The sequence below is a fragment of the Microcaecilia unicolor genome, chromosome 3 (assembly GCF_901765095.1).
Source record: "Microcaecilia unicolor chromosome 3, aMicUni1.1, whole genome shotgun sequence".
Taxonomy (NCBI): domain Eukaryota; kingdom Metazoa; phylum Chordata; class Amphibia; order Gymnophiona; family Siphonopidae; genus Microcaecilia; species Microcaecilia unicolor.
Genome location: NC_044033.1, coordinates 377,489,850 through 377,511,392, shown reverse-complemented (window position 1 = coordinate 377,511,392; position 21,543 = coordinate 377,489,850). Strand labels below are relative to the sequence as shown.

The following is a 21,543-nucleotide window of genomic DNA, read 5'->3' as shown; positions in this document are numbered from 1 at the left end:
GATGGAAACTGCTAAACCACGGGTGATAATATGCCGGGTGTTAAACTTTATGCACAAGCAACATATATTACAAGCAGCACGGTCCACTAATTCCTTGACTTATGAGAATAAAAAAGTTCTCTGTTTTCAAGATTATTCTGCGGGAATAGCAGCAAAAAGGAGGGCATTTTCACCAGTATGCTCAAAACTCTTTGATCTGAAAGTTCGTTTTACCCTACAATATCCTGCTACCTTGAGAATAACGCATCAGGGCAAAATGAGATCCTTCACGTCTGAAAAGGAAGCAAAAAATTTTGTGGACGGACTGGAACAGCTAGAGCCATCCACATCAGCGGATACAGTGCCTGCATGAACCAGCAAGGAATTAAAAAAGATCTGATAAAGTTCACCTCAATACTCCTTAATGGGGTTACACTTCAGGCAGCACAGCGTGTGGATTGGGGAAGAACAAGTTAAGGATAACTTGAACAGTTACAGGAACAAGGAAGAAATCTTTAAAGTTACTGATGGACGTTCACTTATGTTATGAACACTGTTAAGAGTTCTGTTTTGGGAGCACCGTGGGTGAGTTAATGATGGGGATTCCAGACATATAAAATAAAATATGTTAAGGTGGAGATCCTGCATAATGAAAGGAGACAAGGAATCTAGAGAGTTTAATGGTAGTAGTGGGGGGATAAAGGGAATTAGGAGAATGTAGAACTGTATGATAGAAGAGTAGAAGGGTAAGCGTTAAAAAGTGACGGTTTCCTTAGGGGAAGCACATGCCGGGAGGGTATAGAAGGGGAAGCAAATGGGGGAGGGATTAGGGGAAGGTTTAGAGGAAAAGAAAGAAAGCAAAGTAAAACAGCGAGGTCAAATGGAATGTGTGTGGATGATGGCGTTGAATGTGACTGGTATTTCAGACTGCATTTTTTATTTTTGCCAATAAAACAGGTGTTTGGTAAGAAAGGGGGGTGCCAAAGGCTGGGATGGCACCTCTCAATTAATATGGTTCACTATTGGTTGATCATGACTGCTTCTCTTAAGAAAGATGATTAAGCTGGTAACATGGAATGTGGGAGGCATACACTCACCTATTAAAAGATCTAAAATCCTGCAGTACCTCCAAAGAATAGGAGCTGATGTGGCCCTTTTGCAGGAGACACATCTCAGTGATCAGGAACACACAAAGTTAGCTAAATGGTGGGTGGGAGACTGTATTGCTTCATCTGCGATAGGCAATAAAGGAGGAGTAGCTATTCTTCTCAGGAAAGGGGTGGCATCCCAGATTCAAAATGTGCACAAAGATCCAGAAGGGCGCTTTATTCTCTGTAATGTTACCATTGCTAGGCGGCAGATAACTTTAGGCAGCATATATGCCCCAAACACGCTAGATCTTAAATTTTATAAACGACTTCTCCAAACCCTCACTAAGAGGGCACCACTCCCCATGATGTTGGGGGGTGATTTTAATATGACGTGGAACCCGCAAATTGATAAATCCCATCCACATCCAAAAAAGGGGGCAATCAGCACTAGAGGGCTGCCCGATATGTGTGATACATTAGATCTTATAGATGTTTGGCGTACATTACACCCGACAGGGAATATACCCACCTGTCTAGGGCCCATCAAACCCAGTCAAGGATTGATTATTTGCTGATATCACGACACACTTTTACAGACATCACTGACGCTACTATTGGACCTTGTGTGATCTCAGATCACGCCACAGTTTGGATGACGTGGCAAGTGGGAGATAATACTGCGCAAAAAAATAGGGGTTGGGCGTTTCCCAGTTATCTTTATAAAGACTCTAAATTTCGGGAATTTCTTATTGCCAAATGGGAAGATTACAGACATCTTAATGAGGGATCAGTGGAAGACTCGGCGATATTCTGGGAAGCAGCAAAGGCAGTCCTAAGAGGGGAGGTTATTAGCTATGTCAGTCACTACAAAAAAGCTCGGGACCGAGAAATACTGCGCTTGGAAAAGCAATTACTAGGGCTGAGAAAACAATATGGTAAGACTCCGTCCCCTGGGGTGCGAAAAGAGTGAATGTCAGTTCAAGCAGCGGTGAACTCCCTGATACACGAGAGGGCGGTAAAGTCGCAGGTATATTATCGGTTTCAGCTGTATAAACATGGCAGTAAAGGGGGTAAACTGCTAGCTAAAGTAATAGCCTCACAGTATGCTTCTAGGCATATAGTGGCTATTAAAGATAAAGATGGGAAGGTACTACATACAGATGGGGAGATAAGGGAGGCCTTTCATAGTTATTATAAACAACTTTATAGAGCAGGAGGCAGTCAAGACCTGCAAAGCGATATGTACTTACAAAATATAGAAACCCCCTTGTTAACACAAGCAGACATTCAATATTTAAATGACCCTATAAATTGTGACGAAGTGGCTTGGGCAATCAGTCAAAGTAGATTAGGAAAGACTCCTGGGGCAGATGGCTTTAAACCTGAATTCTATAAATTGATGGGTGATCAAATTGTCCCCACACTGACCAAGGTATTTAATGAATCGGTGACAAGGGGAGAGCTACCGGACGGCCTCAATTTAGCCCAGATAGTGGTATTACCTAAACCGAACAGAAATGGAATGTTATCTTCCTACCGACCTATATCCCTGTTAAATTTCGAGGTAAAATTATGTGCAAAAATACTGGCTAATAGGTTGGTAAGAGTATTACCAAATCTCGTTCATGAAGCACAGGTGGGCTTTGTTCAAGGCCGTTCGGTTACAAAAAATTTGCGTAGTATCTTGATGGCACTGGAAAAGTTAAGGAACTCTGCAGAGCATGCATTATTGATCAGTTTCGACGCTGAAAAGGCGTTTGATCGTGTAGAATGGCCCTTTTTGTTTTCTGTCCTCACTAAATACGGATTTACTGGTTGGTTTGTGCAAGCAATTCAAGCCTTGTATACCTCTCCTCGAGCACGGGTCCTGGTAAATGGAACATGGTCATAGAATTTTGAGATTAGTCGAGGAACTAGACAAGGGTGCCCACTGTCACCGTTGCTTTTCGCTCTTTATCTAGACCCTTTAATCCGGGATGTAATTTCGAATAGGACTATTAGAAGAGTAACAATTGGACAGGCGGAATTTAAGATCGCGGCATTCGCCGATGATTTATTAATGACTCTTACCAGTCCTCATAAGTCTCTTGCGGATCTTTTAGAAGTTTTTGCAGAATTTGGAGATTACTCCGGTTTTAAGCTTAATCTAGAGAAATCGGAAGCTCTGGCTATCCCTATGACTACCCGACTTTTTTGGAAAGAAAATTTTCCTTTGAGATGGGCAGAGGGCTCATTTCGGTACTTGGGAGTTCTTCTGACAGATCAGATGGAGGATATATACAAGCTGAATGTCACTCTGTTGCTTAATCATACCGCGCAACAGCTGGACACCTGGAGGGCCCTACCTTTGCCGTTGATAGGTCGGGTTAGCCTTATTCGAAAGGTAATTCTACCCAGGTGGTTATATGTCCTGCAGGTTTTGCCGCTGAAATTACTTCAAAAAGACATTAAACAATTCTATCAATTAGTGGGGCGGTTCTGTTGGGCAAGAAAGAAAGCTAAGCTCAAGATGCACTTTTTGCTGGGAGCCTGGCAGCACGGAGGATTGGGCCTCCCTAATTTGCAATATTACAACCTTGCTAGTTTGATGCGGGTGGTGAGAGATTGGGTTTTCTCTTCACACACACATACACCTCTGGAGTTGGAGAAAGCTTATTTTAGCCCCTACGACTTGATCACCCTATTACATATAGAAAACATTTCATTGCCACAAAGGTTGAAACATTGTATACTTTTATTGCCTCTACAAGCAGCGTGGAGAGGCTTGGCAAAGAAGCTGGGGGATAACCCGAGTATATCAGAATTGTTGTCTATAAGGGGAAATCCGATGTTCCCACCAGGGTTGGAAAATCTGGTCTTTATACAATGGGAGGAAAAAGGCCTTATACGTTTGGAAACAATATTAGATGGAGAAGGAAGTTTGAAATCCCTAGGACAACTCACACTAGAGGGAAATTGGAGGTACATTTTTAGCTATGGTCAGATGAAGCATTATATTCAATCCTTGGATAGGGAGGCGTTAAAACTTCATTTAGGGGAGAAAATCCAAAAATTTTTGATGATATCTCTGATGAAGCCCCATCAATCTCGCAGCTTCAGAGGACATTGTGGACCCTGACACCGCGAGTGGGGTTGACTTAGCTCCGTCGGCGGTGGGAGGCAGATATAGGAGAGGATTTATCTAACTGGGATGTTGAAGCCTACATAAAAAGTATTCCCCGGCTAGTCAGTGGAGCTAATTATAGGGAATGTGCATTCAGGGTGTTACACAGAGCCTATATCACACAAGCTCAATTGTCCCGAATGGGAGGAATCCTTACACCAAAATGCTTGAAATGTAATCTTGTGGAGAACACTTTTTACCACGCATTTTGGGAATGTTTAATGATTCAGAGCTATTGGCGGAAGATAGTAAACTTTATGACTTCACCGATATCACGTAGAATAGTGGGTACTCCTCAGCAATTGATATTGGACTGCCCAGGTGCATTCCGGGGTTTAACAGCAGATGAGACACTTCTATGTCGAAAGTTATGTCTGGTGGCAAAAAAATGCATATTACAATCTTGGACTTCAGATAAACCTCTTGACTATTGGCATTGGCGAAACCAGACACATCAACTGATGACATGGGAAGCAAGGGAGGCTAAAGGTTCATGCCGCCGTAAGGCGCGTTTTCTAAAGCTTTGGGGGCCATTGTTAGACATATTAACCCAAAGAGGACGGAGTCTTGTACTTAACACTATAACCGAGAAGCAGTCAAGAATACATATGTATGACCTTATTTTTAGAAACACACATTCGATGAGATTCAAGGAGGGAGGGGGTAAGGGGGGGATAAAGGGATGGGGGGGTAAGAGCATTATAAGGAGTGTTCACTTGCTAGTTTGTTATAAAAGTTCCTTTGAGTGTTGGTTTAATTGGATGATGAGAACACTAAGCTGCTGGTTGTATACCACGTTCATTAAGGCTGACAATCTTTGTTGCCACAATCAATAAGGCCAATGGTTAATGTATACTCAAACTGCATGTAATCTGATGGCATACAGGTAGAAACAACACAATGCACAGACTGATGAACAACTGGCTATTGGAAAACCTGTTTGTTTAATTATAGATTCGCAATAGACCTACTAAATAAGGTTTAAAGACTATATAGGACACAGTTTCATAGATATCAGGGTATATGGATTACATACTGTCCATCCAACAGCGAGCAGATGAAGATAATAGCCACACAATTGCTGATTGTATGGAGCCTCTTGTATTGACTGCACGAAAATTTCAAATATTTACCTGAGGTTCAGATCCATCATCTGTATGAGAATTCCATATACAGTTATTACTAAAGCAATGCGTACATGACATGGGGACATCCCTCCTATCAAAGAAGGGGAAGGGGATAAAATGTGATAATTGGTTGGCACTCTGTATTAGCTTAACAAAAAAGTTTCTTTATGAACATTTGTACCTGTGAGGCTGTATATATATGGTCAAGTATGTATTTTATTGAAGTGTCACTAATAAAAATGTTGTAAAATAAAACTGAGCATGCCTGGGGAGCTGGTGCGGTGGTGGCTCATAGATGGTGCCGCTGACTGCCAAGAGTAGGGAAGTGCTCTGGCCATCCGAGGAGGACCTATTCAGCTGACAGGGCTTGGGAATCCCTTATCAGTCATGGCAGAGTTGGGCAGGCCTAAACTCAAACTGGGTGGGTCCACGTCCACCCATGGCTATGCCATTGTTCTGTACTGTCTAAATATAAAGTTGCCTGGGTTGCAAATTTCAAGAGCTAACATTTTTCAGTCATTTAAATGAAAATAAAATGTGTTCTCTTGTTAAAAAAAAAAAAAAAATGAAATAATCTTGGAACCACATTCATCTTTATCGCATCAATTCTAACAGAGGCTTTGCAAGAAATTTCCATGAATTCATCTTATTTTTATCTTGTCTAGCATTATGAGATATGAACATTATAAAGTTAAGAAATATGAGACAGAAGGATACTTCCCAAATATTTTATCCCTTTAGCTTGCCAAATGAATGGTACCATTGGTTTCAACTGTTGCAACTGAGAATCTAACTAATCAAAAAAAATCCCAAATCTGTCTCTGGCTAGAGTATTAAACAAATGGTAGAAAAAACAGAGTATAATCAATAAAGGAGACAAATAAGTTAGAGGATTGACTTAGTATGGTTCTAGGTGACCAATTAAAATATCTAATAGATGATAGGGAAGTTCTCAGAGTTATAAACTCACCCAAGCGAGGCACCACCAAGGTGAATTACGCCTCTAAGGGTTGACAAGTTTCTCAATCATAGAGATAAAATTAATGCATGATTGCTATAGAGATGACAAAATATTTTTAGAGGATTAGTATTAGATGATTTGAGCACATTAGTTATTATTGATGTGCATGAGGCTTTTTGGAGAGTGACAGGATTGACTCACTCTGTTCTGAGATTTATGAGAGAAGTATATATGTATATTTTAATATTTATTAAAAATGTATATAAATATATATATTTTAATATTTATTAAAAATGTATATAAATATAAAATATTCAAGAGAAGCTCTGATTGAGAAACTTGTCCACCCTTAGAGGCGTAATTCACCTCTGTGGTACCTCGCAACTGAGAATCTGACATATTAATTGGCTTTACTATAGATTTTGTTTCATTTAGCTTGTAGCCAGATACCCTGCTGTACTCGTTACAGGCTAACATAAAAGCAGGCAAAGAGTGTGTCAAGTCTATAAGCATCAATAATGCATAAAATACTAATTTTGGTGTGTGGATCCAGTGGTAAAAACCTTGATGTCTTCTGTTTGTCTGATCACCTGAGCAAAGGGCTCCAGAGCAATAGCAAAACATTAAAGAGGATAATGGATGATGGACACCCTTGTTTGGTCCCATGTCTGAGGGTAAATTTCTGTTGTATGCCATTGATCCTAATACTCATGGAGAGATCATTATATATAGCCCGTATTATCCACAAGGGTGGCATTCTCTATTTTTAGCTCCTAATGCTTGGCCTCAGCTGCCCTTAGTCTAGCGTGAATGGCTCTCTACTCGCTCTGTTTTATTTATTTATTTAAAATATTACCATATTGTATAAATTTACCTCTTACCCCTGCCTTCAGGGCTTCCCATACAATAAAGACATCAACTGTGTCATTGTCATTTAGTTGTAAGTATTCAGTGATGCAGTCCTACAACTGTATTAGTATGGCCAAGTTGTTCATAAGCCACAATTTAGATCTACAGTGGAGCATGATCTGAGCATGTAATTGGATGAATAGTGCAGATATTTAAAGACAGATAAATCTTAGGAGTTACCAAGAAATAGTAAATTCTATAATAAGAATCGACACCCGCCACATAGGTATAATTTCTGGGTTCTGTACCTTCCAAACATCAATCAATGAGTATTGTTTCAACAAATCAGCAAATTTGACATTTACTTGTGGAGCTTCCCGCAGAGGAGCTGTCCCAATTATCTGAGGCCACCATGTTCAGGTCGCCTCCTAATACAAGACAGTTCAGAAAGAAGTCCAAGCTGTCAAATGGGCTAGAATTCCCTTCAAAAAATCTAACTGGTCCTTATTGGGAGCATAGATAGTAATGAGACAGAACTGAAGTGCAGCCCATGCTAGTTCTACTGCCACAGTCTGCTCACTCTGTCCCAGATGCATCAACCATACGTAAAAAAAATTACAAACTTTAAAGTCCGAACCGAATTTTAAAAAACGAACGATGCTCAAAAAAAACAATTTGCACAAGTTCGGTGCGGATTTAAAAAGTACAATGTATCAATGCTGTTCGGTAATCGGCCCTTAAATCATGCGCAGAGCAGCCAAGCATTATGCTGGCTGCTCTGCACATGCCAGAACCGTCAGAACAACAACAACAAAACCCCCACAAACACGTGGCTCCCCGCTCCCCGCTGCATCCCTGAAAAATAAACATACCTTAAAAAAGGATCGGGAGGGGGCAAAGGTGCTCTTCAGAAGTGTCCTGTATGGACGGCCTTGCCCCCCCCCCCCCCCCCCCCAGATCGCCGCTGTTCCACGCTTCCGCCCTTCACTAAATTAAAAACTGAAAATAAAAAGTTAAACTTTAGCAGCGCCGGGCCCCCCTCCCTTCCTGTGTTCATCTTCTTCTTTTCCCAACACTGCTCCGCCCCCCCCCCCCCCCGAGTTCATCGCCGCCGTTCCCCCCCCCTCCAAAGGACCCCCCTCCGCCTTACCGGCCGTGCAGCGCCTCTCACCTTTGTGTGAAGGCGCTGCACGAGATGAAACAACGGATCATCGCTCCCTTCTGCCTCCACCAACGTCTCTCTCCATCTTCCTCATGTGCACGCCCTCCTCTGACGTAAGTTTCCTACGTCAGAGGAGGGCGTGCACATGAGGAAGATGGAGAGAGACGTCAGTGGAGGCAGAAGGGAGCGACGATCCATTGTTTCATCTCGTGCAGCGCCTTCACACAAAGGTGAGAGGCCGGTAAGGCGGAGGGGGGTCCTTTGGAGGGGGGGGAACGGCGGCGATGAACTCGGGGGGGCGGAGGATGGCAGGAGGCGGAGCAGTGTTGGGAAAAGAAGATGATGAACACAGGAAGGGAGGGGGCCCGGCGCTGCTAAAGTTTAACTTTTTATTTTCAGTTTTTAATTTAGTGAAGGGCGGAAGCGTGGAACAGCAGCGATCTGGGGGGGGGGGGGCAAGGCCGTCCATACAGGACTCTTCTGAAGAGCGCCTTTGCCCCCTCCCGATCCTTTTTTAAGGTATGTTAATTTTTTTTAGTAATGCAGGGGAAAGCGGGGAGCCAGTGTTTGTGGTGTTTTTATTTTTTTTTCTCACTTTTCATGTTTAAACATGCCAGCTTTGATTTTTCTGGTACAGGGGGCAGCGGGGAGATGACAGCTCAGGCCTTTACGACTGGTCTGACCACACATTAAATATGTTGCGGAAAATGATTCGGTGTAATCGTCGGTATTGTTAGTGCATCCCGAATCGCCCACATTACAATGGTAGTTACTCCGTTTTCGTTAGCTGCTTGCTTCTTTGGAAAAAGGCCTTTAATGCATGCAACGGTTGGGAATTTCGTTCGTTAAAGGGTTGTTAGAGGGTGCAATAAAATAAACTACTGCATTATTGGAGGAGTGAAATATCTTGTCCACCCAAGGGGGCCCTAAGATAGTTCTTATCTGTTACTCTAAGGTGAGACTCCTGTATCGTATAGATATCGCTATGCAATCCTCCTAGCTCTTTTAGGATTCTGTTTTGTTTTTGGATTCCCTGTAAACTAGAAAGTTGCACGGGGACAGAAATCTAACCTGTCGCTGCAGGGAATCTAACCCGCCCATACCTGCAAGAATTAACATTTCCCCAGCCAGTCCAGCAAGAATTTAATGGTACATTTTTAAAAATTTCTGTTGGCTCTCTGTCTCTCTCTGGGTTCGAGCCACAGCACTGCAGACAAGGAAGGAATGGAAGTTGGAACACTCTGGTGCGCACATGTAAGACTTCTCTGATTCACTGACACTGTGTGCTAAGAGATCACCACATGCAATTGCGCCAGTAGGTCAGGTGACATCTAATGCCTGTGTCAGAGCTGAGGTCTGAACATCAGCCCGGGAGCAGAGAGGATTAATAGTAACATAGTAAATGACAGCAGATAAAAACCAGAACGGTCCATCCAGTCTGCCCAATAGTCACAATCATTATCAATTCATGATTAAATCAACAATATACTTGATTATGGTCTTTCTGTGGCATTTCTGGGACATAGACCATAGAAGTCCGCCTGGTCCTATCTTTATGTTCCATTCAGCATCTCCCCTTCTCTCTCTCCCCTTTGCAGGATCTTCCATCTCATTCCTTTCCATCCAACGTCTCCCCTTTATTCCTCCATCAAACATCTCTGCCTCACTCCCCTTCCTTGCCTCACCTGTCCTCTCACTCACTCTATCTCCCACTCCCCCCAGCAAGGTTAGGGACATAAGCATCATTGTGCCAAACCACTAGCTACTCCTCCCAGCTGCTGCTATGGCAGCCAGGAGGAATCCCCGAACTTACATGCTCTTCCCTTTCCTTCCCTGCCTCTCGCTCGCTGACTCCCTCCCCCTCCCTGGCGAAGCATAATGCAAACGTGCGTGGAGCCGTGCTCCTGCTGCGTGTGCCACTGCCAGCTTCCCTCCTTTCTCCGGAAACAGGAAGGAACTTATATTATGAGGGAGGGAGGAGGGAGTACGGCCCCGCGCACATTTGCATTATGCTTTGCCAGGGAGGGAGTGAGCGCGCGAGAGGCAGAGAAGGAAAGGGAAGAACATGTAAGTTTGCGGTTCCTCCAGCCTGCCAGGTAGGAACGGCTCGTTTGGGTGGGGGGGCACTGCCCCTCTTCGCCACCCCCAAACTATGTCCATGAGGAAAGGATCTCTATAGAATGCCTATAGCTCAGAAATATTGTGCGCGGACAAGATTGCACCAAGGAAAACAGATCTGAGAATCAGCTGCCTTCTGCAGGGACCATAGCACCAGAATAATGCCTATAGCTCAGAAATCTTGCGAGCGGATAAGATTGCACCAAGGAAAATAGATCTGAGAATCAGGTGCCTTCTGCAGGGACCATAGCACCAGGTTAAGATTCCACTCAGGGCAAAGATATTTAAGAGAAGGCCAAAGATAATGAACCACATCTGGAAAAGCGGCTAAGGAGGAATTAAGAATTTGACCCTGACAACAGGCTTGGGTTGCCACTTGCACTCTTAGAGAACTGTAGGCCAGCCCCTTTTTAAATCCTTCTTGCAAGAAGGCTAGAATCTAGGACAAAGTAGAAAGAAAGGGAGATAAGGACCATTTGGAACACCATGCTTCAAAACCTGCCACACTCAAGTATAAGCAGAGGAGGTAGAACGTGAGGTAGAATGCTTTGTAGCCTGAAGTATGGTGGTAATATGTTGAGTAAACTTTCTTCCTCGACTCTGACCTCTCAAGATCCAGGCTGCAAGACCGAAGAGGGGAAGGATCCTCTGTCTGGACAGAGCCCTGAAGAGGAGGGAGACGCAACGGCTCATCCACATAGAGATGAAATGAATCTGCGTACCATGGCCTTCTGGGCCAGTCTTGGGCAATCAGAATTATGAGACCTTGACGACGAAGAATCCTGTGGGAAAACTCTGAAAAATTACAAGAGGACCTTATGAGACTGGGCATCCAAACGGCAGATGACATTTAATGTGAGTAAGTGCAGTGACGAGTGGAAGAGTGGCCTAATGGTTAGTGCAGCAGACTTTGATCCCAGCATCTTGGGTTCAATTCCCACTGCAGCTCTTTGTGAACCTGGACAAGTCACTTAACCCTCCTCAGGTACAAAAATGAGCCCTCTAGGGATTGTAAGCCACATTGAACTTGAACTCTGATTGGGATAATGCAGGATACAAATGTCATAAATAAAGTGAGCAAGTGCAAGGTGATGCATATGGGAAAGAAGAACCCGAACTATAGCTACATAATGCAAGACTGTAGCTACATGATGCAAGATTCCACATTAGAGTCTGCTCGCAGACTGCTGCTGTACTGATGATGCAGATACTTGCCTTGTGGCAGACATTGTTATTCCTCATTGTTGTGACTTTAGGGGCCACACGATTGTCTCACTGGCATCACATTCAGGGGCACCTTGACTAAGAGCCAGAGTTTCACAAACAATGTGCAGAGAAGGGCAACAAAAATGGTAAAGGGGATGGGATGACTTCCCTATGAGGAAAGGCTAAAGCGGATAGAGCTCTTCAGCTTGGAGAAAAGACAGCTAAGAGGAGATATGATAGAGGTCTATAAAATAATGGAGTGGAATGGGTAGATGTGAATCACTTGTTTACATTTTCCAAAAATACTAGGACTAGGGGGCACTACAAAGTAGTAAATTTAAAACAAATCTGGGAACATATTTCTTCAATCAACGTGTCATTAAACTCTGGAATTAATTGCCAGAGAATGTAGTAAAAGCAGTTAGCGGGATTTGAAAAAGGTTTGGATAACTTCCTAAAAGAAAAGTCCATGGACTTGGGAAAATCTACTGCTTATTTCTAGGATAAGCAACATAAAATGTATTTTACTGTGTTGGGATCTTCCCAGGTACTTGTAACTTGTTGAAAACAGGATGCTGGGCTTGGTGGATCTTCGGTCTGTCCCAGTGTGGCAACGCTTATGTTCTTATCATTGGCCGCAGAAAAACAAAGATAACCGCTGCTTTTTAATATATTTATAAATGATTTAGAGATGGGAGTAACTAGCGAGGTAATTAAATTTGCTGATGACAAAGTTATTCAAAGTCGTTAACTCGCGACAGGATTGTGAAAAATTACAGCAAGACCCTACTAGACTAGGAGACTGGACGGCTAAATGGCAGATGACGTTTAATGTGAGCAAGTGCAAGGTGATGCATGTGGGAAAAAAGAACCCGAATTATAGCTACGTCATGCAAGGTTCCACGTTAGGAGTTACGGACCAAGAAAAGGATCTGGGTGTCGTCGTCGATAATACACTGGAACCTTCTGCTCAGTGTGCTGCTGCAGCTAGGAAAGCGAATAGAATGTTGGGTATTATTAGGAAAGGTATGGAAAACAGGTGTGAGGATGTTATAATGCTGTTGTATCGCTCCATGGTGCGACCGCACCTTGAGTATTGTGTTCAGTTCTGGTCGCCGCATCTCAAGAAAGATATAGTAGAATTGGGAAAAGGTGCAGCGAAGTGCGACTAAAATGATAGCAGGGATGGGACGACTTTCCTATGAAGAAAGACTAAGGAGGCTAGGGCTTTTCAGCTTGGAGAAGAGACGGCTGAGGGGAGACATGATAGAGGTATATAAAATAATGAGTGGAGTGGAACAGGTGGATGTGAAGCATCTGTTCACGCTTTCCAAAAATACTAGGACTAGGGGGCATGCGACGAAACTACAGTGTAGTAAATTTAAAACAAATCAGAGAAACCTTTTCTTCACCCAATACATAATTAAACTCTGGAATTCGTTGCCGGAGAACGTGGTGAAGGCGGTTAGCTTGGCAGAGTTTAAAAAGGGGTTAGACTGTTTCCTAAAGGACAAGTCCATAAACCGCTACTAAATGGACTTGGGAAAAATCCACAATTCCAGGAATAACATGTATAGAATGTTTGTACGTTTGGGAAGCTTGCCAGGTGCCAATGGCCTGGATTGGCCACTGTCGTGGACAGGATGCTGGGCTCGATGGACTCTTGGTCTTTTCCCAGCGTCATTACTTATGTACTTATGATGATCTGACTCTGGCCAAGGTTGGAGAAGAGCATCCAGATCCTCTGAACCGTACTCTTCTGTTGAAAAACCTGGAGACGTTGGCATTGCAACAAGACACCATGAGATCCAGAATCAGGATGCTCCGTTTCTAAGTGACAAACCAGAAGGCCTCCAGCAACAGTTTCGATTCCCCCGGGTCCAAGAATTCCTACTGAGGTAGTTCACCTGCACATTCAGTGTTCCTGCAATGTGTGCTGCCAAAATCTGCTTCAAGTGGCTTTCCACCCAGTGAATAAGGTGATGAGCTTCTATTGCTAGGGGGGCACTGCAAGTGTCTCCTTGCCAGTTTATGTAAGCCACTGCTGCGATATTGTCTGACAGAATGCTGACTGGTCTGCCCTCCAGCAGGAGCCAAAACAGCCTTGCAAACTGCTCTGAAGTTTAGGCGATTTATTGGCCATCGTGGTTCTGTTCCAGAGATCTTGGACGTTGTGATAGAGAAAGTGCACCCCCCCCCCCCCCCCAACCAGACTGGTATGTTACCACCACTGGACAAGATGAAGAGGCTAGAGACGTGCCTTGGATGAGATTGCTGGACTGCAGCCACCATGAAAGGCTGTTCTTTGCTTGAGGAGTCCAAGGCAGACGAAGTTCGTAATCCTGAGGTATCTGCGACCAGTGGCTCAAGGACTCAGCAATTTCATCAACAGAAGCATTTGAGACTGAAGCTTGACCTGTCTCTGATCCGGTGAAAACACCTTGCCTTGGGCTGTGTCCAAACAAACTCCCAGATATTCCAGAGCTTGCCTGGGTACTAGATGACTCTTGGGAAGACAATATCTGGCCCAATGACTGCAAAAAAGAACAGATAACTCTTGAGGTGACTTCACAACTCTCCTTAGCCAAGGAGGCTCTGATCAGCCAGTCATCTAGATATGGATGTACTCTTATACCTTCTTTACTCAGAAATGTTGCAGCCACTACCATGATCTTGGAAAAGGTCCTGGGAGCTTAAGCTAGTCCGAATGGAATTGCTTGGAACTGAAACAATGTTGACCAAAAATGAAACTGAAGAAAATGATGAGGCAGCCAAATGGGAATATGCAAGTAAGCCTCCTTGAGGCCTAGATAAGTTAAAGAACTCTTGCTGAACTGCTGCCATGATGGAACGCAAGGTCTCTATAGAAGCAATGCAAGCACTATGCACAGCCCTGTATATACCTATATGGCAAAATATATGGATTCATAGATGCATGGCACTGTGCAGCATTAACAACCTGATTACAAACTTCTCCTTTTGGAGGAAGGGCCCATCTGCACAGGTTGAGAAGCTTGCACAGACCCCATAAGCCCCATTTGTTTAGGTTGTGAGGCAGAAAGAAGCTAAGTAGATTGGCAAGAGTGCTTTAGCAAAAAAACCACCCATGCCTTTCCTCTATTTCTCTGAAGCAGGAGTGACTATTCGCATGGTTCCTTTTCTCCTTAAAGTGGTGTCTGCATTTCACATAAAGGTACTATATCCAAAGCAACCATTGCCCACTGGATTAAGGAGGCTATTGCTTCAACTTATATTCTTTCCGGCAAACAGCCCCCATCTTTGCTCTGAGCTCATTCTACCAGAGCCATTTTGATGACTTGGCAGAGTCAAGGGCTTAGTCCCTTAGAGAAATCTGTAGATTGAATACATGGTCTTCTTTGCATACCTTTTCCAGTCAGTATCACTTGGATTTCATGGCTCAGTCACCCAGGTCCTGACACACAGGAACGGGAGAGAGACAGATCCCAGCACCGTGTCCCCCTTGGAGGCTGGGCCCGGGGAATCTTTCCCCTCTCAGCGGCCCTGCTACTTTATCAAAAAGCAGCACTGGTTCCTTTTTCCTTCCTTCCTTGACATGCAGCTGTGATTGTCAGTAGAGGAGCCAATCAGCAGCACAAGCTCTTTCCTTTCCCATGTCAGAGAGGGAAGAAGATGCCTCTACTTTCAATCACAACTGGTGCTGCCCATCCTCCTCCTCCTCCCAGAAGCTCTTGCTCTCCTTTTCTGGTGATCTATCTGAACCAACTCTTTCAAGGTCTATGTTTATGCTGCCATTAGATGATCTTTGGCTCTTCCTCTTCTTGTCCCCAGGATCTTGCTGCCACCACATTTTCTGTTGGACCCAAAAGTCAATTTTGTTTAGTGGAGGAACTTTGCACAGATTCTCCACTGTTGCATTTTTTTTCTCAGTGCAGTGGTTCCCAAACCTTGTCCTGGAGGGCACCCTCAGCCACTCAGGTTTTCAGGATATCCACATTGAATATTCATGAGAGATATTTGCATATACTGCCTCCACTGTATACAAATCTCTCATGAATATTCATTGTGGATTTCCTAAAAAAACTGACGGGGGTGCATCCAGGACCAGGTTTGGGAGCTACTGCAATAATGGCTAGTGTTAGTGACCTGCTTTTCTCCTCACTCTTGTTGACATTTTTTGCCTCCCTCCTTGGTTAGTTTGCCTTGATCTTAAATCAAGGTTTGTATCTTGACTTTTTTTTTTTTTTTTAATTTATTTATTGAAAATTTTCATAACTTTACAAGCATTATACTTGCTACAAGAAATACAGATACAAGTGATACATACTATTCAAGTGGAAACATAATTAACTAAAGAAAAGCATTATTATTTCACCATATCTTCCTTTGACCACAAATAAAGGAGGAAGGAATCCAAATAGTTCAGGGGAACATAAAAAAAAGAAAAACATAAGGAAAGGCCTAGCCCTAAATACCACCATTCACAATACTTTATGTTGGTTTTATCATTTGACAAGCTTTTTCATATTTATAAATTCTCTCAATTGTGTTGGTACAAAAAACACATACTTTATATTTAGATATTTTATAACGCACTTGCAAGAATAAGCAAGTAAGAAAGTTGCCCCTAAAGACCTGGTTTCCTCTCTCATTTCCAGAAACTCTTTTCTTCTTTCTTGAGTGATTTTAGTCACGTCGGGAAATATCCACAATTTCTGTCCACAAAATTGTTGCTGTGTATTTTTAAAATAAAGTTTTAATATAGCGTCAAAGTCAAGGTTTGTATCTTGACTAACTCACATTATCCCTTTATATTGATATGTTGTGGTAAGTGGTGTGCATCATTTTAAAGGCATTTTTTGTTAGTTTGAAAAACGTTGTTGAATGTTTGGATGTACTGGCACATCTAGCTCAAATGTAAAATAATTCAACATTGTGATAGCTTGTGAAAACCAACGTGAGTGAATATTGCCTGGAGCTATTTAATAGCTAGTAAACTTGTCTAACCTAAGGTCATATATAGGTCTAAATATAGAAGAAAATGTAGTGTCTGTTATGTGTTTGAGCCAACACCAGTTTATGGTCTGCTTTTTCAGGAGTCTTGATTATTCTTTACAGATAAGAGTGCCATACTTTTCTTCTTGTTTTCCAGTTGGATAGAGAGAAATGCTCCCATTTACTATTCCCATATGATGCGTATATTGGGACCAAACCTAGAACTTGCCTGGTCAAAGACAAAGGAGGCAACTGCATATATCTCACATCTGTGTTCTTCCCAGATTGCCTGGGTCAGGGACAATTTGCCATGGTTCATTGAATGGGTAAGACAGACCAAAAGCACCTCTTCCCAACAGCAATGTAAATCATTCTTTTAACAATCTCCAGAGCAAAGTGTGGTTTCTTAATTTCCTATGTATCTATAGATGTAGATATGCATAGAGAAACAGATATGTGCATAGATATAGATAAAACCTACTTATATGATGTAGGTAATCCAAATTTTTCTTTTAACTATGGGGAACAATGGGCATGTACAAAAAAAAAAAAAGTAGAGCACTAAAATGTACTACTCAATTACAAAGGTTATTTTAGAGGGATAAAGGACAATTTTCAGACAGCTTGATTGGGGAAAAGTCTACGCACATTGCTAAAAGTATGCACATTGTCAAACAGCACACATACTTTTAGCTGCATTTTGGTGGCAAATATTGAAAATCTGACATTCTACCCAAGTCAGTAGGTTTTTACTCATGTAAATGGCTTTGAAAATAATACTCTTGATTATAATGAAAATGTGTGTTCAATTGTGCAATACAGTGCAAAGCTATCAGCATATATATGTGGATGGAATGGATTATAAATGTATTAAATATATTATAGTTTTCTATTATTGCAACATTATCTGAAATGCAGGAGCTTTGGTACTGCCGTTACGGTACAATTAACATCAAAAATGTATGCTTAAGAGAGGTATTCCAGTAGGCTTACCTGTTCATTGAGTGACTTGGCAATGAAAAAATCAACCTTAAAAGTAGAATAGGGCAGAAGTGTAGAGGCCGTGACCTTGGATAGGTCTTGGTGAAGGATTAACTTGGTAGCAGTTGTTGAGAAGTAAGTCCTAGTGTAATGGACTAGAATAAGAAAGTGGTCTGACTAAGGGAGAGGGAACAAACTGACAAATTGTAGAGAATGGTTTGCTACACTTGAGGAGGGCACCAGGTCTAATAAGTGTCCATCACGATGTGTAGGGCTTATCACATATTGGGTCAGGTTTAAATCAGAGAAGAAGATAGAACAATCTTGAGTGAAATGAGCAGAAGGATCATCTAGGTGAACATTTTAAAATCTCAGAGAATAGCAGGCTGAATGAAGTTTGGAGGGGGGGGGGGTAAATAAAATCTAATGGAGTGAGGTAATTTAACCTGAAAGTGCAGAGAATCAGCTAGAGAGAGTGAGTCAGAATCACAGAGGGAGACTGAAAGATCTGTAAAGATAACAGCTACACCGCCACTCAGGCCCACAGAGTGACTATGTGAAAAGTAGGCGTAGCCTTGGAGTGGCTTGATTTAAATAAGAGGCATCAGTATCTTTAAGCCAGGTTTCTCTTAAGCACAAAATAGACATTGTGTGGGTCAAGATAAGATCCTTTCCCTAAAAGTGTTTGTTGTACAGAGTGACACTTAAGTAACCCGATGGATAATGCAGAGAGAAGAGAACAATTACCTGGTACGTAAGTTGGCTTACGTAGGGGTAGATGATCTGAGGTGGAAATGCAGAGAAAGGGTGATGGCCCCAGTGAACTGGAATTGGAGTGGAGAGGCACATGAAAATTAGATTGCTAACACCTTCTGAAGGTAGAAAAACAACATGGCAGATTGAAGAAAAAGAAAAAATAATTTTACATCCTTGGCACATCCAAAGGAGCAAAACTTGCTCTTTATGTTATGTGTGTGCCACTAAAATATGTGACTTATGAAGAGTACTGACAGCGATATTGAATGGCATCACTTCCGGGGCACGGAGATTCTGGTCACAGGAACTTCTGTGAAAGCAGCGGTTCAAGAGAGAACCAGCAAAATAAACTGGAGCCTGAAAAACAAGAGGGAAAGCAGTTACTCAATTCAGTAATGCAGAACATATTAAGGCAAAAGTCGCAATTAGTATTGTAGAGTCTTTCTTCAGAATCCGAGGTCTCTAATAAGCTCAGAAACAATTGGAGCCTTAGTTCTTAAATTATCTTGTACATCACCATCCTCCTTTTAGATACAGGCAAATATAACTTGTCATTGAAGGGATTGATTCTTTCAGAAGTCTCAAAATTTCACCTGGGGATCTCAAAGGGAACTTTGGAAAATTTATCAGGCGTAGGTTCAAAATCCTGACCTGATATTTCCAGCATTTCTACCTTAAACCGCAAGTTAGAATTGTCTCTAATAGTTGAATTTATTTCCTGTATAGTTGGAAACTATTTCTTCTGTTTAATAATCTTAGCCTCTTGTTCATGCAATTGGCCCCCAAGAGCATTAACAGGCACTGATAGTGCCTGACCATGCTGTGTTACAGCAGTCCAAATAGATTCTAAGGAGAAATGCTCAGAGCGTTGAGGATGAAAAGAAAACTCAGGAACGACTTTAGACCAACCTGGATCCTGATTACCTGCAGCCGATACCAACAAAACTTCAGGCATCTGAGATGGAGAAGACACAGCAAGAGGAGCCACCAGCTCCATGAAGCAGTTTTTCCCCTCTTCTCCTTGGCACAGTACAAGTGCCAACAAATTGGTTTGCAGCTGCTCTGGACTCGCCTCCAATCAGGAAGAAGACCCCAATTGGTGTGATGGAGTTCAATAGACCGTACTCAACGATGCCTCTGCAGCCAATGCGTGGCTCAGGGATCCTCCCTTGCCCTTACACCAAACGTCCTGTCTTCAACTTTCTGAATCTGGAGGTTCCCGGGTGTTATGAATTTATCCATAAGACCCAGAAGCTGTAAGTCAGGGGGTCTCCAAGGGATAGTCCCTCATTTTCGCCTTTCGTTTGCCCATGAAAAGCAACAGCCACACAGAACTTTACACTTCACCAGTTAGAGGCCAATAGCTCTGAATAATGACATGAAGATATTTGCAAGAATTCTAGCTAACCGATTGGAAGGCGTTCTCCCTAAAATTAATCCATTGGGACCAAATGGGTTTTGTACAAGATAGGCAACTGGGAGACAGTGTCTGCAGAACCTTGGTTCTGAGATACCAGGCACAGGGAAAAGGCCACAGGTAGACATAGAAGCAGAGAAAGCATTCATCGGGGTTGAATGGCCATACCTATTTGAAGTTAGTGGTGAGATGAGATTGTGGGGTAATTATGGGAAATGGGTTCCAGTCACTAAATGTCCAACCAAATGTGCAATTATGATAATTGGCATTTGTTAGGAGGGGTTCTTCCTCTCAAGATGTACTAGACAGGTGTGCCCTATGTGCCCTCCTTTATTTGCTATCACTGTTGAACTGGCAATATGCATAAGACTCATTCAACCCATAGTGGTTTGAGGGGAAAACATAAAATTTTGTTATATGCGGATAACATGCCAATTTTCGTGTCCAATCCATATCAATCACTTGCTTTCTGAGCTTTCCTACTTTGGACAGTATTGGGTTTTAAAGTAAACGTTGACAAAACAGAATCACTTTTATTTAATGTACACATCTCTAGTTTCAGAATTTTCCTTTTCAAGTGGCAATGCAGGGATCAAGATATTTAGGAATTCTTATATCCCATAGCCTTACATATTTATTATATAAGCTTAATTATGAATTCCTTACAAAGCAAATCCAATATGATTTAGAAGCATGGAAGGATTTAGCATTGACATTAGTGAGGAAAGGATATCAACTATTCAAATTATGATTTTGCCTAAATTCCTGTTTTTATTTGCCCAACTCTCCATACAGAATTACAGGAAAACAGTTCAAAATCTGGGATAAACCATTTGTTTCTTTACTCCTGAATGGCGATAGCTATGATGGAATATTGTAAGCCACATTGAGCCTGCAAATAGATAGGAAAATGTGGGATATAAAAGCAGCAAATAAATACATAAAATGCTGAGAGAGTTTCTGGTAAGGGGGAAAAAACCTTAAACAACCTTACACCAGTTGCAGTATGGAAAAGAGAGGGGCGGGTTGGGTTTTCTTAACCTTCAAAGATATCAAGCAGCGGTGTTAAAGGGCTTGTGAGAGCTTTATGTACAGCACCCTATTGTGAGTTGGATACACTTAGAGAAAGCCTTTATGGATCCATTCTCAATATTTCAGCTTGGAGTAGAACATCTATTTTTATTTCCACTTAGAAGCATTTGGAAAGAAGCAAAACCTACTTTCCACGTAGTGGGAACTATTCCTTCATACAGCTGTCTTAAAGACCATCACCCATGGTCTATAGGATATTTCACTCTCCTGCAAAACAAATTGAAAGCAGTAGGATTCTTTGTGCAGAGATCTATTTATCCAAGGCTTACTGACTGGCTGGCTTTTCTGCATTTAAAGGATGCCTACATCCACATCCCAGTACATCCAAACCACTGGCGTTATCTAAGTTTCACTTTCCTAAGTCAACATTTCAAATACAAGTACTTCTGTTGAGCCTTTCTTCAGCACCAAGTATTTTTATAAAATGAGAAGTTGTTGCTTCCTTCTTTAGCAAGAAGCGTCACTGTGTTTACCTTCATCTAGACAACCAGCTACTTTCCAAGCCAGTGCAAAGCACACTGCAATCTCTTATGTTCTTAATCAACAGAAAAAAAATCTACACTAATCGCCATGCAGACCTTGCATTTCATTGGTGCAAATCTGGACACCATGGTAGCATCAGCGTTCCTTCCAGAGGACAGAGCCCATATGTTACTTCTAGTATATA

At 42.3% G+C, this 21,543-nt stretch overlaps 1 protein-coding gene across 2 annotated transcripts in view; it reads left to right on the top strand.

The window, feature by feature from the left end:
- TMEM214 (transmembrane protein 214) overlaps positions 1 to 21,543 on the top strand; it is a 256,765-nt gene that overhangs the window by 206,068 nt on the left and 29,154 nt on the right. For both annotated transcript variants that reach the window (XM_030198624.1, XM_030198623.1), the window contains exon 15: positions 16,788 to 16,956. In XM_030198624.1, coding sequence (XP_030054484.1) covers positions 16,788 to 16,956 — 169 coding nt within the window. The remainder of the gene's footprint in view (positions 1 to 16,787; positions 16,957 to 21,543) is intronic.